The 20,426-nt window shown below is 33.5% G+C and overlaps 2 protein-coding genes across 2 annotated transcripts in view; one reads left to right on the top strand and one right to left on the bottom strand.

Moving 5' to 3' along the window:
• LOC143202399 (uncharacterized) overlaps positions 1 to 20,426 on the bottom strand; it is a 91,751-nt gene that overhangs the window by 11,938 nt on the left and 59,387 nt on the right. The gene's annotated exons all lie outside the window — the stretch shown is intronic.
• Positions 12,847 to 20,426, top strand: part of loaf (low-density lipoprotein receptor domain containing lost and found) — a 45,052-nt gene continuing 37,472 nt past the window's right edge. The window contains exon 1 of the mRNA XM_076413908.1: positions 12,847 to 13,165. Coding sequence (XP_076270023.1) covers positions 13,045 to 13,165 — 121 coding nt within the window. The 5' untranslated portion in view covers positions 12,847 to 13,044. The remainder of the gene's footprint in view (positions 13,166 to 20,426) is intronic.

Genomic DNA, 20,426 nt, shown 5'->3' with positions numbered 1-20,426 from the left:
CCCTATCAGCCAATACATTTGGTTTAGTTTAAACCCAAGCTGTTTGCGTTTGGTCACTATGTGTTTTTCCATGTCAAACGTCGATCGAAATACATTCCCAGATATTTAACGTTGTCTGCAGTTGCGGAAGTTTACGATTATTTAATTTTACTGAGGGACAAGTTCTTCTACAAAGGGTGAATGTCACATTGGTAGATTTTGTCTCATTTGCTTTGATACGCCACGTTTTCAATATATAATATATATAAATATATATATATATATATATATATATATATATATATATATATATATATATATATATATATTATATATTATACCTGAATATATTGGGTGTAGGTCAGTGTATTTTTCAATCTGTTTGACAAAAAAATGTCTGTCTGTGAGGTAATATTCTTTAGTAAATTACATATAGTTAAACATGGCTAGTAAAGAGAACAACAGAGGTATGATTTTGTCTTCAACTATTTCTCTTTTAAGACATCTCCATTTTGCATGCATACTTAGAATTCTGGGCATATTTAGAATTATAGTTTTCAAGTTTGATTGACAATAATAATTTTACTAATAAACTAGTAGGTTCAGATTTATTTTGTTAATAAATTCAATGTTTTGCTGTTTGTAAAATTGTCTGGTCATGGAATGCAAGCCGACTTATAACATTTTTTAAATGTAAATGTGTATACGTCCAATTTTGACTCGGTTGGTCTGTTTTTTTTCTTTCATTACAAAAATATTTTCCGGATTATCCGGAGTTAAAGGAGGACCTTCTTCTAGAGGAGGGTAACCTTCAGTGAAATTTTGTAGTTATCGAACTTTCCTAACTATTTTTACTTGATTTTTTATTAACAATAGGTGTTTTTCATTGATTGAACGCCGTTCACTCAGAACCCATGAATTTCAAAAGTAAATTGGCATATATACACAAAAAAATTATTTAATGGTGATAATGGTAATAATGGTAATAATGGTAATAATGGTAATAATGATATTTTAATGGTTTGATAACAAACATAATATTTTATAATTTAAAAATGCTATATAATATGGTATTCAATATATCAAACCAATATAATCTTTCGAAACTCTAAGACACCTACTTCAATATTATGTAAATTTACAGAGTCAACATTTAAAGTAAGACTTGCAAGATAGAAACGACGATACATTTGGCAGTTTTCCACGCTTTTGATATTAAATTATAACCAAAATCAGTTCGTTATGTTGTATTTTCCTTTTGAAGAAGTGTCTCTAATGGGAGGTGGTATCACACCCGGTATATTCTCCAGAAGATACCGAAAAATGGGTTTATACCCAGAAAACCTCAAAAGATACATCGTTCTTTCGACATGATATCCCTAAATAGACCGAAATGTAGGAAGAAGTAGCTGCTACCGATGGACATTACTTTAAATAAAATATATTGTAAGACTTGCAAGCTATAAACGACGATACATTTGGCATTTTTCCACTTTTTGATATTAAATTATAACCAAAATCAGTTCGTTATGTTGTATTTTCCTTTTGAAGAAGTGTCTCTAATGGGAGGTGGTATCACACCCGGTATATTCTCCAGAAGATACCGAAAAATGGGTCTATACCCAGATAACTTCAAAAGATACATCGTTCTTTCGACATGATATCCCTAAATAGACCGAAATGTAGGAAGAAGTAGCTGCTACCGAAGGACATTACTTTAAATAAAATATATTGTAAGACTTGCAAGCTATAAATGAAGATACATTTGGCATTTTTCCACATTTTTGTTATTAAATTATAATCAAAATCAGTTCGTTATGTCGTATTTTCCTTCTGAAGAAGTGTCTCTAATGGGAGGTGATATCACACCCGGTATATTCTCCAGAAGATACCGAAAAATGGGTCTATACCCAGATAACTTCAAAAGATACATCGTTCTTTCGACATGATATCCCTAAATAGACCGAAATGTAGGAAGAAGTAGCTGCTACCGAAGGACATTAGTTTAAATAAAATATATTGTAAGACTTGCAAGCTATAAACGACGATACATTTGGCATTTTTCCACATTTTTGTTATTAAATTATAATCAAAATCAGTTCGTTATGTCGTATTTTCCTTCTGAAGAAGTGTCTCTAATGGGAGGTGGTATCACACCCGGTATATTCTCCAGAAGATACCGAAAAATGGGTCTATACCCAGATAACTTCAAAAGATACATCGTTCTTTCGACATGATATCCCTAAATAGACCGAAATGTAGGAAGAAGTAGCTGCTACCGAAGGACATTACTTTAAATAAAATATATTGTAAGACTTGCAAGCTATAAACGACGATACATTTGGCATTTTTCCACATTTTTGATATTAAATTATAACCAAAATCAGTTCGTTATGTTGTATTTTCCTTTTGAAGAAGTGTCTCTAATGGGAGGTGATATCACACCCGGTATATTCTCCAGAAGATACCGAAAAATGGGTCTATACCCAGATAACCTCAAAAGATACATCGTTCTTTCGACATGATATCCCTAAATAGACCGAAATGTAGGAAGAAGTAGCTGCTACCGAAGGACATTACTTTAAATAAAATATATTGTAAGACTTGCAAGCTATAAATGAAGATACATTTGGCATTTTTCCATATTTTTGATATTAAATTAAAATCAAAATCAGTTCGTTATGTCGTATTTTCCTTCTGAAGAAGTGTCTCTAATGGGAGGTGATATCACACCCGGTATATTCTCCAGAAGATACCGAAAAATGGGTCTATACGCAGATAACCTCAAAAGATACATCGTTCTTTCGAGATGATATCCCTAAATAGACCGAAATGTAGAAAGAAGTAGCTGCTATGGACATTACTTTGAATAAAATATATTGTACCGATTTTTCACAATAAATCTTCAAATTTAAAAAATCTAGGTTCAAATATTAAATGTAGTTTTTCATTTTTGAATTTTGTTGAGAACAGTGGGGAAATATCTTGACAAATGAATGCGACTGAAGGAATCTTAAGGTCCAGCAGATGTCAGTAAAAATAAAAATGAGTTAAGTCGTTGAAAAGGATTGAAAGGAGTCTCGAACGTTTTGATTATTTGCAATATCAAATGCACATTTGTTTAGACTACTATCAACCTTACTTATCAGTATCATTTCATTACATACATATCATTATATCAGTCGACTGGAGCGATAAAATGATTTCGAACTGAAAGTTCTTTAAATATTTTAACGTAAATTGATTCGAACTTGAAGATTATTGGATGTGATCTTTATATCTTGAAATAATTTGGTAGCATTCGGAACTATCGACTGAAAACAGCCGTAACAGTCGATAGTCAAAAAACTAGCGACAAAATTCATGGTTCGACTGTTTTTTAATTCGTGATGTCACACGAAGATGTACGAACCCTTTCCTGTATAATTTGTTAATATTTTCCAACGGTAGCATAAGCGACACGGAGATGTATAAATTCCTTCACGAACGACTATTTCCTGTTCACAGATCTCAAAAGAATGCCCGCTGGGAAGATATTCTCGTCGAGAGGTGATCGCCGAAACTGAGGCCTATTTTGAAGCAAAAGACAAAGTACTACAAAAATGGTATCGAAAAGTTGGAGGGTCGCTATAGTCAGTGTATCACCCTTGAAGGGAATTATGTTGAATAAAAAAAAATTGCCAAGAAATGTGTTTTACTATGGTAGGCCGAGGACTTTTCAATTGACCTGTTAATTAAAAGTATTACTCTGTATTAAAATATTCTGATGTTAGTGCATTCCACTGCATTCGCCAAACGGTTAAATGTGCGCGATGACAGTGAAGTACGTAGGCTCAAACATATAGTACCATACGAACTGATTAATAGACACATAAAGTGAAATATTATAATCTCTAGACTAAGTTAAAATAGTCTTTAGAAACAGATTTAGATTATAAATTGTACAACTGATTACTTACTGTAGCGATCTTCTGCATGTTAGTTCAGTTATATCGAATAACAGAAATGATAAAAAAATACTTATTGCCCACGGGCAGATTGTTGAAGTTCTAAGAGATTAATTTAAACAAAATGATCATATATCAAATCGGGAACTTATTGAGTAATTGTTAATGCATCGAAGATTTTTTTTAGAGTAAATTCTTTCAAATAAAAGAAAAACAGTTCAAACTGAACGCATTCCCTCTTTGCTATAAATTCGGTGCATCCATTTTGCCGCTTTTAAATCGTTTTTATTTTTATTTCTCCCTTTTCCTCGACGCAATTTACTCGGATATTATCTTTATGGCGGTATCTCGCCAGTTCCGAACTTGTTCGTTCGTCGTTTTCTGTTTTTTTGTCTCTCGCTTAAATTTCTAGTAAGAATTTCAGTTTGACATAGAAACGAAATACGGTTTTTAGTCCCCCATCGCTGCAAGCAACTAAATAAAATACGTTATTTTATCAATACGGTTTCTTACAGTTGTGTAATAGAACACAATACAATATTATGGTGCTACAAGTAATGATAAATTATTTATATTACTTTCCTTCAAATATTTCATTAAAAAAATGTCGATATATCGAGCAAAAAGATATCAGCGAAGAATATAGATATTTTTTGACAATCTAAATTTTTAATATCGATATTTCAATTTGCAGCCAAAAGTTCGATACTCTCATTTATAACTATCGATATTTCTTTAAAAAATATTGATATATCGACATATTTTGACAAAAATATGGATATATCTATATACACCTTAGACTTTTAATCTCGTTATTCAATTTGCAACCAAAAATTCGATGATCTCATATAAAACTATCGATATTTCTTTCAAAAAATTACCGATATATGGATCAAAATAATATCCGTTAAGAATATAGATATTTTTGGATAGAAATATCGACATATTGATATAGAACCTAAATTTTTAATATCGATATTTCAATTTGCAGTCAAAAGTTCGATACTCTCATTTATAACTATCGATATTTCTTTAAAAAATATAGATATATCTATATAGACCGTAGACTTTTAATCTCGTTATTCAATTTGCAACCAAAGATTCGATGCTTTTATATAAAACTATCGATATTTCTTTCAAAAAATTACCGATATATCGATCAAAATAATATCCGTTAAGAATATAGATATTTTTGGATAGAAATATCGATATATTGATATAGACCCTAATTTTTAATATCGATATTTCAATTTGCAGCCAAAAGTTCGATACTCTCATTTATAACTATCGATATTTCTTTAAAAAATATTGATATATCGGCTAAAAATATAAATACTTTTTGACAAAAATATGGATATATCTATATAGACCGTAGACTTTTAATCTCGTTATTCAATTTGCAACCAAAAATTCGATGTTCTCATATAAAACTATCGATATTTCTTTCAAAAAATTACCGATATTTGGATCAAAATAATATTCGTAAAGAATATAGATATTTTTGGATAGAAATATCGACATATTGATATAGAACCTAAATTTTCAATATCGATATTTCAATTTGCAGTCAAAAGTTCGATACTCTCATTTATAACTATCGATATTTCTTTAAAAAATTGATATATCGGCTAAAAAGATATCAGCGGAAAATATAGATAATTTTTGACAAAAATATGGATATATCTATATAGACCGTAGACTTTTAATCTCGTTATTCAATTTGCAACCAAAAATTCGATGTTCTCATATAAAACTATCGATATTTCTTTCAAAAAATTACCGATATTTGGATCAAAATAATATTCGTAAAGAATATAGATATTTTTGGATAGAAATATCGACATATTGATATAGAACCTAAATTTTCAATATCGATATTTCAATTTGCAGTCAAAAGTTCGATACTCTCATTTATAACTATCGATATTTCTTCAAAAATATTGATATATCTGCTAAAAAGATATCAGCGGAAAATATAGATAATTTTTGACAAAAATATAGATATATCTATATAGACCGTAGACTTTTAATCTCGTTATTCAATTTGCAACCAAAAATTCGATGCTTTTATATAAAACTATCGATATTTCTTTCAAAAAATTACCGATATATCGATCAAAATAATATCCGTGAAGAATATGGATATTTTTGGATAGAAATATCGATATATTGATATAGACCCTAATTTTTAATATCGATATTTCAATTTGCAGCCAAAAGTTCGATACTCTCATTTATAACTATCGATGTTTCTTTAAAAAATATTGATTTATCGGCTAAAAATATAAATACTTTTTGACAAAAATATAGATATATCTATATAGACCGTAGACTTTTAATCTCGTTATTCAATTTGCAACCAAAAATTCGATGCTTTTATATAAAACTATCGATATTTCTTTCAAAAAATTACCGATATATGGATCAAAATAATATCCGTAAAGAATATAGATATTTTTGGATAGAAATATCGATATATTGATATAGACCCTAATTTTTAATATCGATATTTCAATTTGCAGCCAAAAGTTCGATACTCTCATTTATAACTATCGATATTTCTTTAAAAATATTGATATATCTGCTAAAAAGATATCAGCGGAAAATATAGATAATTTTTGACAAAAATATGGATATATCTATATAGACCGTAGACTTTTAATCTCGTTATTCAATTTGCAACCAAAAATTCGATGCTTTTATATAAAACTATCGATATTTCTTTCAAAAAATTACCGATATATCGATCAAAATAATATCCGTGAAGAATATAGATATTTTTGGATAGAAATATCGATATATTGATATAGACCCTAATTTTTAATATCGATATTTCAATTTGCAGCCAAAAGTTCGATACTCTCATTTATAACTATCGATGTTTCTTTAAAAAATATTAATATGTCGGCTAAAAAGATATTGGCTAAAAATATAATTACTTTTTGACAAAAATATGGATATATCTATATAGACCGTAGACTTTTAATCTCGTTATTCAATTTGAAACCAAAAATTCGATGATCTCATATAAAACTATCGATATTTCTTTCAAAAAATTACCGATATATCGATCAAAATAATATCCGTGAAGAATATGGATATTTTTGGATAGAAATATCGACATATTGATATAGAACCTAAATTTTTAATATCGATATTTCAATTTGTAGCCAAAAGTTCGATACTCTCATTTATAACTATCGATATTTTTTTAAAAAATATTGATATATCGGCTAAAAAGATATCGGCGAAAAATATAAATACTTTTTGACAAAAATATGGATATATCTATATACACCTTAGACTTTTAATTTTGTTATTCAATTTGAAATCAAAAATTCGGTGCTCTCATCGAAAATATCGATATATCGATATAGATATTGGTTTTTAATATCGATATTTCATTTTTCAATTGTAAAATCGATACACTCAGTTACATCTATCGATATTTCAAAAATATCGATCTATCGGCGATGAATATCGATAGTTTCTGACATCCCTACTATCCAGTCGTAAATAAGCGAAGCGCGGGTCTCTTATGATGTAATGAGTCGGAATTCCTCGGCGGAATTCACCGGAATGGGGGAAAAAAATAAGAAAAACCGAACAACAGGAATGATTCGGGGCTACGCCCGAGATGCCATAAATATAATTTCTGGGCAGATTGCTCCGGGAGACGGGCAAGCGGGTGAAAAAAGCCTTCGCAGTACGGGAAACTCGGGCTGCGGAGGGGCATTAACGACAATCGCGTCGGCCTTGTTTTATCACTGGATAATTATGGGCAATGTTGTTCGGGACTCCTTTCTTCGTATTTCTATCTATTTACCTCCCTTCGCTAGGGCGTCTAGTCTCTTTATGGTGTTTGTAATGTAGTCGATTAGCGGTTTCTCTGGTTATGTAATGGTGGATCAATGACATCATTTCGACTAGGGATGACGAAAAATATCGATATTTTTCGATATTAAAAAAAAATAAAGAAATTTTTTAAACACAAAAAGCCTTTTAATTAATTTTATTCAACCTTTCAAACTGGTAGTGGTAAATATTTGCAACCCATATATATTATCCATGGCATGCAACCCATAACCCATTAGCACACTGATTATAAGGACTCTCTAACTTTTCGATACCATTATTGTAGTCCTTTGCTTCAAAATAGGCCTCAGTTTTGTCGATTATCTCTTCATTTGACGAAAATTTCTTTCCACCGAGCATTCTTTTGAGATGAGAACAGGAAATAGTCGCTGGTAGCCAGATCTGGAGAATACGGTGGATGAGGAAGCAATTCGAAGTTTAATTCATGGATTTTTGCCATCGTTTTCACTGACTTGTGACACGGTGCATTGTCTGGGTGAAGCAGCACTTTCTTTATCTTCAAATGCGGCCGTTTATCGGCGATTTCGTCCTTCAAACGGTCCAATAAATATATGTAATAGTCGCTATTGATGGTCCTTCCTTTTTCGAGGTAGTCAATGAAAATTATTTCATGCGCATCCCAAAATACAGACACCATAAACTTGCCAGCAGGTTGTTGCGTTTTCCCACGTTTTGGAGCGGGTTCATCGTGTGCAGTCCACTCAGATGACTGTTCATTGGACTTCGGAGGTTTCATGTTTCATCCATTGTCACATATCGACGCAAAAACTCAGGTTTATTACGATTGATCCTCTTCAAACACTGCTCCGAATCATCAACTCGTCGTTGTTTTTGGTCAAAAATGAGCTCGCGCGGCACCCACTTTGCACAGAGCTTTCCCATACCTAAATATTCGTGAATGATATGATGTTCACGTTGAGTTGCTATCTTTAGAGTGTCTGCTATTTCATTCAATTCACGGTCATTCAAAATCATTTTGTGGATTTTTTAAATATTTTCTTAGTAATAGTAACTTAGCATACCAATCCTTGATGGTTGATTTTCCTGGGGCAGTGGCCGGAAACTCGGCATCAAGCCAAGTTTTTGCTCCAACTGTCAACTATCCCTTCAAAAATCAATATTTTATTAACACGCGAAATTCCTTTTTATCATTTTTTTTTCACAATAACAAAAGTTGCTTCATGTGTCAGGCCGAGGACTTTTGAATTGACCAGGGTAAGAGTGGAGAAGTTCCCAGAACTTGGGCCGAATAAAGTAAGGACAATGTTGTCTCTCATAAAATTGACATATGGATGTGTTTATGAAGGGGGTGGTGAAGGTTCAAGGGAAGGGTTTATTAAAAATACTGTTATACTTTTAAATGTTTGGAGAATATCAACATAATAGAGGCTAACATTTTTATATCCATATTCATATTGCTTTTCTAGATATATCTCAGGCTTTTGACAAAGTATGGCATACGGGCTTGCAGGTTAAACTAAAGAAATTTCTCCCTCATCCGAACTATCAGTTACTAAAATCGTATCTCACTGATAGACATTTTATTGTAAATCAAGGCGATGAACATACCGAATTAAATCCTATATATTCCGGAGTTCCGCAAGGTAGTGTACTGGGTCCAGTACTGTATCTTCTGTATACGGCCAATCTGCCCACCACAAAGATAACTACTGTGACAACATATGCAGACGACACAGCTATCTTAGCATCCCATGAAGATCCAGTCACAGCATCAATACACCTACAAACCCACCTGGAGCAAATACAATTTTGGTTGAAGTCATGGCGCATTAAAACTAATGAAACAAAATCTACCCATGTAACGTTTACCCTGAGTAGAAGAATATCAATCATCGTCAACTCCCCCAAGCAGAGCATGTTAAATATCTTGGTATGCATTTAGATCGACGCCTAACCTGGAAGAAGCATAAACTCTCTAAACGGAAACAACTTGAACTTAAACTCTATCAAATGTTTTGGCTCATCGGGCACAAATCCAAGTTATCATTAGATAATAACGTATTGCTGTATGAGTTGATACTCAAGCCTATTTCATCATGGAATCCAACTATGGGGTACCGCTAGCAAATCTAACATCTCCATCATTCAACGGTTCCAAAATAAAGGGTTGCGTGCCATTGTTGATGCTCCGTACTCTATTTAAAATAAAGTGATACAACGCGATATTCCTCTTGAACCTATAACGAGTGTAATCCAACGTGTTTGTGTGAAGTACTTCGAAAGAGTGTCGGTGCATCCCAATGTACTCGCTAATCACCTAAATATGCGACGTGATAGTGAAGTGCGTAGACTAAAACGTTTAACACCACCTGATCTGATTACTGGACATATGTAGACTTTAGAATAACCTTTAGAATAAGACTAATTAATTAAGATAATATTTTATACAGAAGATCGCTTAATGAAGTGATTTTCTGCATGCCATGTAAAGATAATATAGACATAAGAAATACCTATTGCCTATAGGGCAGATTGTGGAATCACAAAGAATAAAAAAAGTGTTCATATTAAGGATGCCGAAAAGTAACGATGTACTTGTGGTCGATATTTTTTCATACATTTTGAAAAATATCCTCGAAAACATCGATGTTTCTTTAATAAATCTTTAAAATTAAGTAGCAAAATTTAATTCGTAAAATATAATCTGGAATAACGTTATACAATAATGTTAAATTATAACTCAACAGAACACAATTGTGCTAAAAATCTCTGCGAATTACTCACTGAACACAATCCTGTTTCTCGTAAATTTAACACTTTCTTTTATCTGCCATCTGCATTATTCCCTTTCATTTCATAAAACGATTTCTTTATGGCAACCTTTTCGGTTCATCCATTTTACGAAAGCCTGCATCCATATAATGCTTGAGGTCTAATAATGTCCGAATTTTTTTTTGAACACTCACTGTTTGTTCATTATTATACTGCTATAAATAATTAAAAATGAGTTATGATGATTTAGGAAAAAACTCTGTAATTATTTTTTCGTGCTTTATCATACCAAGTTCTCTCATATAATTTCAACGGATTAAAGTTACTGATTTGATTTATCAATAAGAAACAATAGCTTGAATGATCAAAAAATTCGAAGACAATTAGTTGCAGGACTTATTGGACGAAAACCTTGATCAAATTCTCAATAAAACTCTCGTTAACAGTAGCGAAGAACAGACGAAAAGTCATCCTCTTGCACGACAATGGTCAGCCACATGCTGAGTGTGAGTTGTGAAGCATGCAACTCAAGAGGCTGAAGAAGTAAAGAAGAAGAAAATCAACGTCCTTTCCAAATGGTATATTGTTACGTTTCCAGCAAAATAGAAAAATTTGTAGAAAATTACGGATAATATGCTGATGATTGCTTTTTGAAGGAAAAAAATACAGTGGAAGCAAAAATTTGGCTTGATGCCGAGTTTTCGGACGCTGCTCCAGGAAAATCAACCATCAAGGATTGGTATGCTAAGCTTAGACGTGGTGAAAAGAGCACTGAAGACGGTGAACATAGTGGCAGCAGAAGGTGAAGGCAGAACGAACGAAAACATTTAAAAAATCCACAAAATGGTTTTGAATGACCGTAAATTGAAATTGAATGAAATAGCAGACACTCTAAAGATATCAACTGAACATGTACATCATATTATTCACGAATATTTGGATATGAGAAAGTTCTGTGCAAAGTGGGTGCCGCGCGAGCTCACTTCTGACCAAAAACAACGACGAGTTGATGATTCGGAGCAGTGTTTGAAGATGATCAAGCGTAATAAACCAGAGTTTTTGAGTCGATATGTGACAGTGGATGAAACATGGCTCCATCGTTTCATTCCGAAGTCCAATCGACAGTCATCCGAGTAGACTGCACACGATGTAGCCGCTCCAAAGCGTGGAAAAATGCAATAGTCGGATGGTAAGGTTATGGCGTCTGTATTTTGGGATGCGCATGAAATAATTTTCATTGACTACCTTGAAAGAGGAAGGGCCATCAACAGCGACTATTGTATAGAATTATTGGATCGTTTGAAGGACGAAACCCTTGATGAAAATTATGTTGAATAAAAAAAAACTTTGCCAAAAAAATATGGTTTACTATGGTAGGCCGGAGACTTTTCCATTGATCTGTTATATTTCCGATTATATATTGACAATATTGTTATAACAATTTTTAGGAGTGTAACATATGAATTTTAAATGATTCTTTTTGACTCTATTATGACAGAAACACGATTAACTGAATAAATTGTTGTCGAATTTCGACATACAGGTCGATAAATAATTCTTTTTACGCTATTATTAGAGAAATATGATTAATAGAATAATATTGTGGTGTAACTAATATAAATACCTTTTTTGTCTTGAATATTTCGTCATGAAGGTCGTCCACTCCTATAGTAGGAGGGAGATTCTAACCCCTTCGAACGAACTGTCACTAGAGCATGACAGGAAAAAAAGTCCGCACGTACCGAAGAATTATATATATAGATAAAGAAATGTATATTTCTGATTATATCTTGACAATATTGTTGTAACAATTATTAGGAGCGTAACATATGTATTTTCTATTTATCGATCTACAGGTCGATACATAATTCTTTTTATTCTAACGAACTGTCACTAGAGCATGACAGGAAAAAAAGTCCGCACGTACCGAAGAATTATATATATAGATAAAGAAATGTATATTTCTGATTATATCTTGACAATATTGTTGTAACAATTATTAGGAGCGTAACATATGTATTTTCTATTTATCGATCTACAGGTCGATACATAATTCTTTTTATTCTATTAGAGAAATATGATTAACAGAATAAATTGTGGTCTAGTTAATATAAATACCTTATGTCTTGAACATTTCGTCATGAAGGTCGTCCACTCCTATAGTAGGAAGGAGATTCTAACCCCATCAGACGAACCACCACTAGAGCACGGTGGAGAAAAAGCTCCCCAATTCCGTAAACAAGCGTTGCCGGCGCTTCGGCTCGGTCGGCACGACGGCGCCGTCGCGGACGTCGACGGCAACGTCGCGCGTCTCTACGCCGTCGACACCGCGAGCTTCGTCGCCGAATCGATACGGGCATCGCGCTGGCGTACGTCGTAAATTTCCAATCGCCGGACTCTCGTGCCTTTACTAGCGTCCATCTTGGCCATCCGGGGCGGTAGAGAGTGTGCCGAGATGCCCCAGGAACGTGGCGCGACCCGCGTATCGGTCGCGATCTAGCGGGGTGACATGCTGGCGAGGCGCAGGGGTCCCGGGGACCCGGCGCTCCGGCCCTTTCTGTTGGTTCTAGTGTGTTTTTCAGCGGTCCTGACCCGGTATGGATCCGTTGCGGCCGACAAGAGCAAGTCCTGTAAGTATCCCCTCGAATCCGGCCTCCTGGTCAGCGCGATCAATGCGAATCCACGACCGCCAGGTCCTAGTGGAGGTAGTAAAACGAACTGTTATTCGAATTTACGGTTTACGTCATCGATGTACGTCACCGATCGACTCATTCTCTTGCCTGTACGGTTATTGTGTATATTTTTGTGCTTTTCCGATGTCTAAGTTGTTTTCTTGAGGGTTTAGCCTCCGTACCCAACAAAATTATTATATATATTATACATTTATATATAGGGCAAACAAACATATATACATATATTTCAGTATTTTTGATAGAACGCTATCTTACAACAATAATTTGTAAACAAATGTTATTCGAATCATCATCATTTATGTTTTCCGGATGTCTATGTATCCTCTTTCCTCAACATCATTAATAGTTTAAAAGCAATACTACTTTCAATTCAGTTCGTTTCTGTTAATATTTAGCGTAGTAGTATACAAGAAATAGTCGTACTATTATTACAAGACCAACAGGAACTGTCAGAGTATAGTAAAATTAAGACAAAATGTTTTTCAAATTTTACAAGTTTGATATTATTACAATTTGATATCGGGGCACGTAGATTTCGAGAATATCATAACATACTATTTATATATCATATATTAACATTAATATTCATATATTAAGATGAATTTGAATTATATTTAAACTTGAAATACGCAACAAACATATATATTTCAGTATTTTTGATAGAACGATATCTTACAACAATAATTTATAAACAACTTAATTTCAATTATAATTTTTTGTGTTTTCCCGGTTTCTATGTACCGCCATGCTATTTTCTGAGGCTTTATCCTCTTTCCACAACATCATTACTAGTTTAGAAGTAATATAACTTATAACTCAGAACGTTTTTATCAATAGTTAACGCGCTTATAATTTAGTATGTATTCTAAATAAGAAATAGCAATACTATTACTAGCATAGTAAAATACTCTAGTTATACTGTAGTAAAATGAAAACACAAGTTTTGTTTTGTAAGCTATAGCATTCTTCTGTCAAAACATTTGCGTGCTTCATAAGCTCTAGTATTTGCAGGTCTACAAAAATTCCTTCCTGTAATTTCCCATCGTTGATTCGTTCCAGGAATATTTAGCTTAGGAAACTTAGTTTTATATAAAGTGATAACAGGGTTTTATTTTGCCTTGTACCTAATGTGGTCAATTATTTAGTAAACTTGACAAAATACTTAGTATAAAATAATGCAAAGAAAGTTTCGACATATATGCCGTAAGGTAAAAGATTTCGTAAATATATAACTATCATGAACCAAATTAAAAGTTCAGAAGAAATTATTAATAACAATTACTAAGTGATCAACAAGTTCTGACTTTTTACAGTTCTTAATATTTTCTATATTGATAAATAAACTATAGCCCAGAATGTATTGATATTTTAGATCAATTTTCTTGTTGATTTAAATGAAGACCAAGCTGTTTTGATGTAAGTTCAATAATCATATGTTTCACCATTTTCAACAATTTTTTTTCTCTTATTTCTTTTATCAACACGTTTATTTTTGTGCTGGTTCAGCGTCTTCGGTGCTCATTTCACCACGTCTAAACTTAGCATACCAGTCCTTGATGGTTGATTTTCCTGGGACAGTGTCCGGAAACTCCGCGTCAAACCAAGTTTTTGCTTCAACTGTATTTTTTCCCTTCAAAAAGCAATATTTTATCAACACGCGAAATTCCTTTTTATCCATTTTTTTCACAATAACAAAAGTAGTTTCACTCAAAATGCTATAATTCACAAACTAATCATCCGACAGCTGTCAAATTTATACACGCATCTTTTGGGTGTTAGGGCTAACTAAAAAACATATACATTTAGTTCTAGTAGCGCCATCTATGTGTCAGGCCTGGGACTATTAATTGACCTGTTATTTACAGTAATCTAAAAATGACAAATAATAAAATAATCTTATCTTAATTGTGCTCTATTCCCAAACAACTTCATTATTCATAATTTTTCGAAAATATATGAACTATCATGAACCAAATTAAAAGTTAAGAAGAAATTATTAATAACAATTACCGAAGTGATTATATAAAAGAATTCAACCAGTTCTGACTTTTTGCAGTTCTTAATATTTTCTATATTGATAAATAAATTATAGCCTAGATTGTATTGATATTTTAGATCAATTTTCTTGTTGATTTAAATGAAGACTATCCTAACAAAACTTGATTATTGTTATTAAAGACCAAGCTGTTTTGATATAAGTTCAATAACCATATTTTTCATCATTTTCAACAAATTTTTTTCTCTTATTTCTGTTATCAATACGTTTATTTTTGTACTGGTTCAGTATTTGTGAGCATCGATATGAATAATCGATAATCAGAAGGCTCTAGGTCTGGTGAGTACAATTGGTGTGCTTTCGAATTGCAACAATATAGCTTTCACAGTCTTTCTATTTTGTCCTTGTTATATTTACTATCATAGTTATTAATCAGTGTAGGGCATATACAACTTTTACTGCTAGACATGGTTATTTTTCATGGTTTCCTAATGATATTTGCCCAGTGCCTTTTGAATACCGTTGATCGTCTTGACTGTTATTGACAGAAATATTTGCAATGAATACGTCACAGAAAACTTTTTTTTTGTTCGGTGATAAAACAATTGAAATGGTGAACACGTTGCCAAATTTCTATTTTGTCTTTGTTATATTTATTATTATAGTTATTAAACAGTGCTGGGCATAGGCAACTTTACTACTAAAGGCCTTTCTAATGATATTTCCCCAGCGCCTACTGAGTACGATTGATCATATTGGGTGATATTGACAGAAATAAATATATTTTCGTATCAAAAACTTTTAAAATGTATCAAGGCATCAAAAAAAACCATCCCCCAACTCTCCAACTTTCCCGGTCTATAAAACACCGATCAATCTCCATATATACCGTTCAAATTCGAAGATATTGAAAAATCGGACTTCCCGACACTTCCGATTCCGCGACCGACTCTTCCACCGCAAACGGGGGAAAAAATCTCCGCCATACTTGACAAATATCCGCGATACATCACTCGGAACCGTACAATTAACCGACCCCCCTCCCGTCGGCCCTTCGCCGCGGGCGGAATCGCCGCCGTAAAAAGCGATCCAACGTTAAACGCGCGCGAGAACTCTTCTCCTCTGTCCCGTTGCCGCCCTCCGTTTTGGCGCGTTAATTTATTGGTAGGGTTTTTGAGCGTCGGCGATTTATGAAGACGTATTTTCTATCTTTCGGTCGGTAGCGTATGGTAATAGACGTACGCCAGTTAGCGCTGACGTACGTTCGTGTATTTCTCCGGAGAATGGGAGTTGTTTAGTTAACGTGTTTGTGTAAATACTCCCCAGGGAGGCGTTTTACTCCGGGACGCGCGCTGTTACAAGAAAAACACACGGTTAACGTTGTTGTTTATTGCTGCGGATTGTACTAAGTTATTCAATTTTATTAGTAACACATGGGCTGAAAAGTCCCGGGATATCAAGGAAAATCCGTTTTTTTTTTTGTTCAAGATTGGCTTTATTCATGAACGTAATCTCCATCAAGAGCCACACAATCTCTCCAGCGCCGCTCTAATAACACAACTTTTATAGAACGATTTATCTTTTGTCTTAAAATAGGTCTGTCACCAGTTGCTCTCCAATCAGATGACGTTTCATTCATTGTCACATATCGATACAAAAATTCCGGTTTGTGACGTTTAAACTTGGTCAAACATTGCTCAGAATCATCAATACCTTCTTGTTTCAGGTCAACATTGAACAAAACACTTTCAATAGAGCTTTCTCATAGCTCATGCAATATAAAACCAACACGTTCTTTTGATATCTTTACGATGTTATCTAACTCACGCAACATCACTTTTCGATCATGAGCTATAAACATATATATAAACTATTGTGGCTGTATAATTAACTGTAGTTTTTAGATGTACTATAGTGTTAAAATAAATTATATTTAATAACATATTGGTTCAATTATTTTATTTAGGTTAGAAGTTTATGGTATGCCAAAGATAACTGAACTAAAACTCAGAGTTGATGCGGCAGTATTGTGACGTTATTACTGACCAATTTATATGAGTTATATTCTTGTGACACGGTGCATTATTTTGGTGAAGCAGCATCTTCTTTTTTTTCAAATGCGGCCGTTTTTCGGCGATTTCGTCCTTCAAACGGTCCAATAATGCTATATAATAGTCGCTCTTGGAGGTCCTTTTTTTTCAGGGTAGTAAAAGAAAATTATTCCACGCGCATCCCAAAATACAGACGCCATAACCTTGCCAGCCGACTGCTTCGTTTTCCCACGCTTTGGAGCGGGTTCATCGTGTGCAGTCCACTCGGATGACTGTTGATTGGACTTCGGAGTGAAATGATGGAGCCATGTTTCATCCGTTGTCACATATCGACGCAAAACTCAAGTTTATTATGCTTGATCATCTTCAAACACTGCTCCGAATCATCAACTCGTCGTTGGTTTTGGTCAAAAGTGAGCTCGCGCGGCATCCACTTTTCACAGAGCTTTCTCATACCCAAGTATTCGTGAATGATGCACGTTAATTCAAATTCAATTTACGGTCATTCAAAATCATTTTGGCAATTTTTTAAATGTTTTCGTCGGGAGCAAACTCTTTTGGGCATCCACTGCGTTCACCGTCTTCTATGCTCATTTCAGCACGTTTAAACTTAGCATACCAATCCTCGATGGTTGCTTTTCCTGAGGCAGTGTCCGGAAATTCCGCACCAAGCCAAGTTTTTGCCTCAACTGTATTTTTTTTCCTTCAAAAAGCAATATTTTATCAAGACACGAAATTCCTTATCAATTTTTTTTCACAATTACAAAAGTTACTTCACTCAAAATGCTATAATTCACAAACTAATCATCCGACAGCTGTCAAATTTATACACGCATCTTTTGAGAGTTAGGGCTAACTAAAAAACGTATGCATTTACTTCTAATAGCGCCAGCTATGTGCCAGGCCTGGGACTATTAATTGACCTGTTATATACAGTAATCAAAAAAATGACGAATAATAAAATAATCTTATCTTAATTGTGCTCGACTCCCAGACAACTTCATTATTCATATTTTTTCGATGGTATCAACTTACAATGTACTATACAAGAGCCACCAATTCCATTAATTAATGGTCGACGTCCGATGCCATCCATAAAAACGCGAAAAAAAAAACTGGAAACCTGGCCCGCTGGTTCGGCCACCCTCCTTCCGTCGACCTACCACCTCACTTCACCCTCCGCTCCCGGATCGATCGCCCGCAGACCATCGGTTTTAACCCCTTTTAAAGTGACTTTTTCCCGTGAAACCATTAGAGCCAATATTAGTTCTGGCACTAAGCTGACGCTAAACAGTTTCGATGATTGATCAAAAGAGAATTCCGGTCGGCCAATTTCGTTTTGTTTCGTTTCGTTCTTTCTACGTCGTCGTGCGCTCCGCGGTGTTGTCTAAAGTTGAAGGGTCCTCGTTGGAGTGCCTGTCGATGGAAATTGAGGCTTTTAAGTTGGCTTGTCGAGCATTATTTTCGGATAGCGTCGAGGGGGGCGGGGGTGGGGGGTTTGTTAGGGGATTTTTGGAAATCTTTTCGGGTGATGGACGAAACTGACATCCGATACGTGACGTGGCGTCCCGAATTTTAAGGCGATATCGGTTTTCCGCCTTTCTACATATGGAAACTCATCTTACGTATGATTGTGCTTGAAAAAGTCGAAGAGCTGTCGATAAATTAACTTGATACTTTTACACAATATTCCATTTTAAGGACAGATGCTCCCCATTGAGAATTTCCAGCAGAATTGTAAAAATTGAAGTATTTCATGTTATCCTATACAAGTCTCAAAATATACGTATTTTGAGGTGAAAGAAACGTAAATCCATGTTAAATTGCTTTAGAGTCTGCAGTTTTTAAGATATGTGACATATATTGAAATCTACTCATTTTTTGAAAATACTCTTTCCATTGTATAACTTAAACTCTAATGAATGTGTAAAAGTTACTATACCACCATTCGATTCAGCGAAAAATTCTTTATAATCTCTGTAAATCTCTTTAACTCATGATTATTTGAAAGAAAATGACAACAAAATAACTGAAAATAACAGAAAATCGCAATTTTTCCTGACTATATATATGGAAAAAGTGCCAAAATTTTCTACCTCTCCAATATAGATAAAAGTCTCAAAATATACGTATTTTGAGGTGAAAGAAACGAAAATCCATGTTAAATTGCTTTAGAGTGTGCAGTTTTTAAGATATGTGACATATATTGAAATCCCCTCATTTTTTGAAAATACTCTTTCCATTGTATAACTTAAACTCTAATGAATGTGTAAAAGTTATTATACCACCATTCGATTCAGCGGAAAATTCTTTATAATCTCTGTAAATTTCATTAACTTATGATTATTTGAAAGAAAATGGCAACAAAATAACTGAAAATGACAGAAAATCGCAATTTTCCCTGACTATATATATGGAAAAAGTGCCAAAATTTTCTGGCTTTCCAATATAGATAAAAGTCTCAAAATATACGTATTTTGAGGTGAAAGAAACGAAAATCCATGTTAAATTGCTTTAGCGTTTGCAGTTTTTAAGATATGTGACATATATTGAAATCCCCTCATTTTTTGAAAATACTCTTTCCATTGTATAACTTAAACTCTAATGAATGTGTAAAAGTTATTATACTACCATTCGATTCAGCGGAAAATTCTTTGTAATCTCTGTAAATTTCATTAACTTACGATTATTTGAGAGAAACTGACAACAAAATAACTGAAAATGACAGAAAATCGCAATTTTTCCTGACTATATATATGGAAAAAGTGCCAAAATTTTCTACTTCTCCAATTTAGATAAAAGTCTCAAAGTATACGTATTTTGAGGTGAAAGAAACGAAAATCCATGTTAAATTGCTTTAGAGTTTGCAGTTTTTAAGATATGTGACATATATTGAAATCCCCTCATTTTTTGAAAATACTCTTTCCATTGTATAACTTAAACTCTAATGAATGTGTAAAAGTTATTATGCTACCATTCGATTCAGCGGAAAATTCTTTGTAATCTCTGTAAATTTCATTAACTTACGATTATTTGAGAGAAAATGACAACAAAACAACTGAAAATGACAGAAAATCGCAATTTTTCGTGACTATATATATGGAAAAAGTGCCAAAATTTTCTACTTCTCCAATCTAGATAAAAGTCTCAA

This window comes from Rhynchophorus ferrugineus, unplaced genomic scaffold (genome assembly GCF_030347505.1).
Source record: "Rhynchophorus ferrugineus isolate W39M unplaced genomic scaffold, kcgeb_rfMv2 rfM9, whole genome shotgun sequence".
NCBI lineage: Eukaryota > Metazoa > Arthropoda > Insecta > Coleoptera > Curculionidae > Rhynchophorus > Rhynchophorus ferrugineus.
This window is presented reverse-complemented; position numbering and strand designations above follow the sequence as displayed.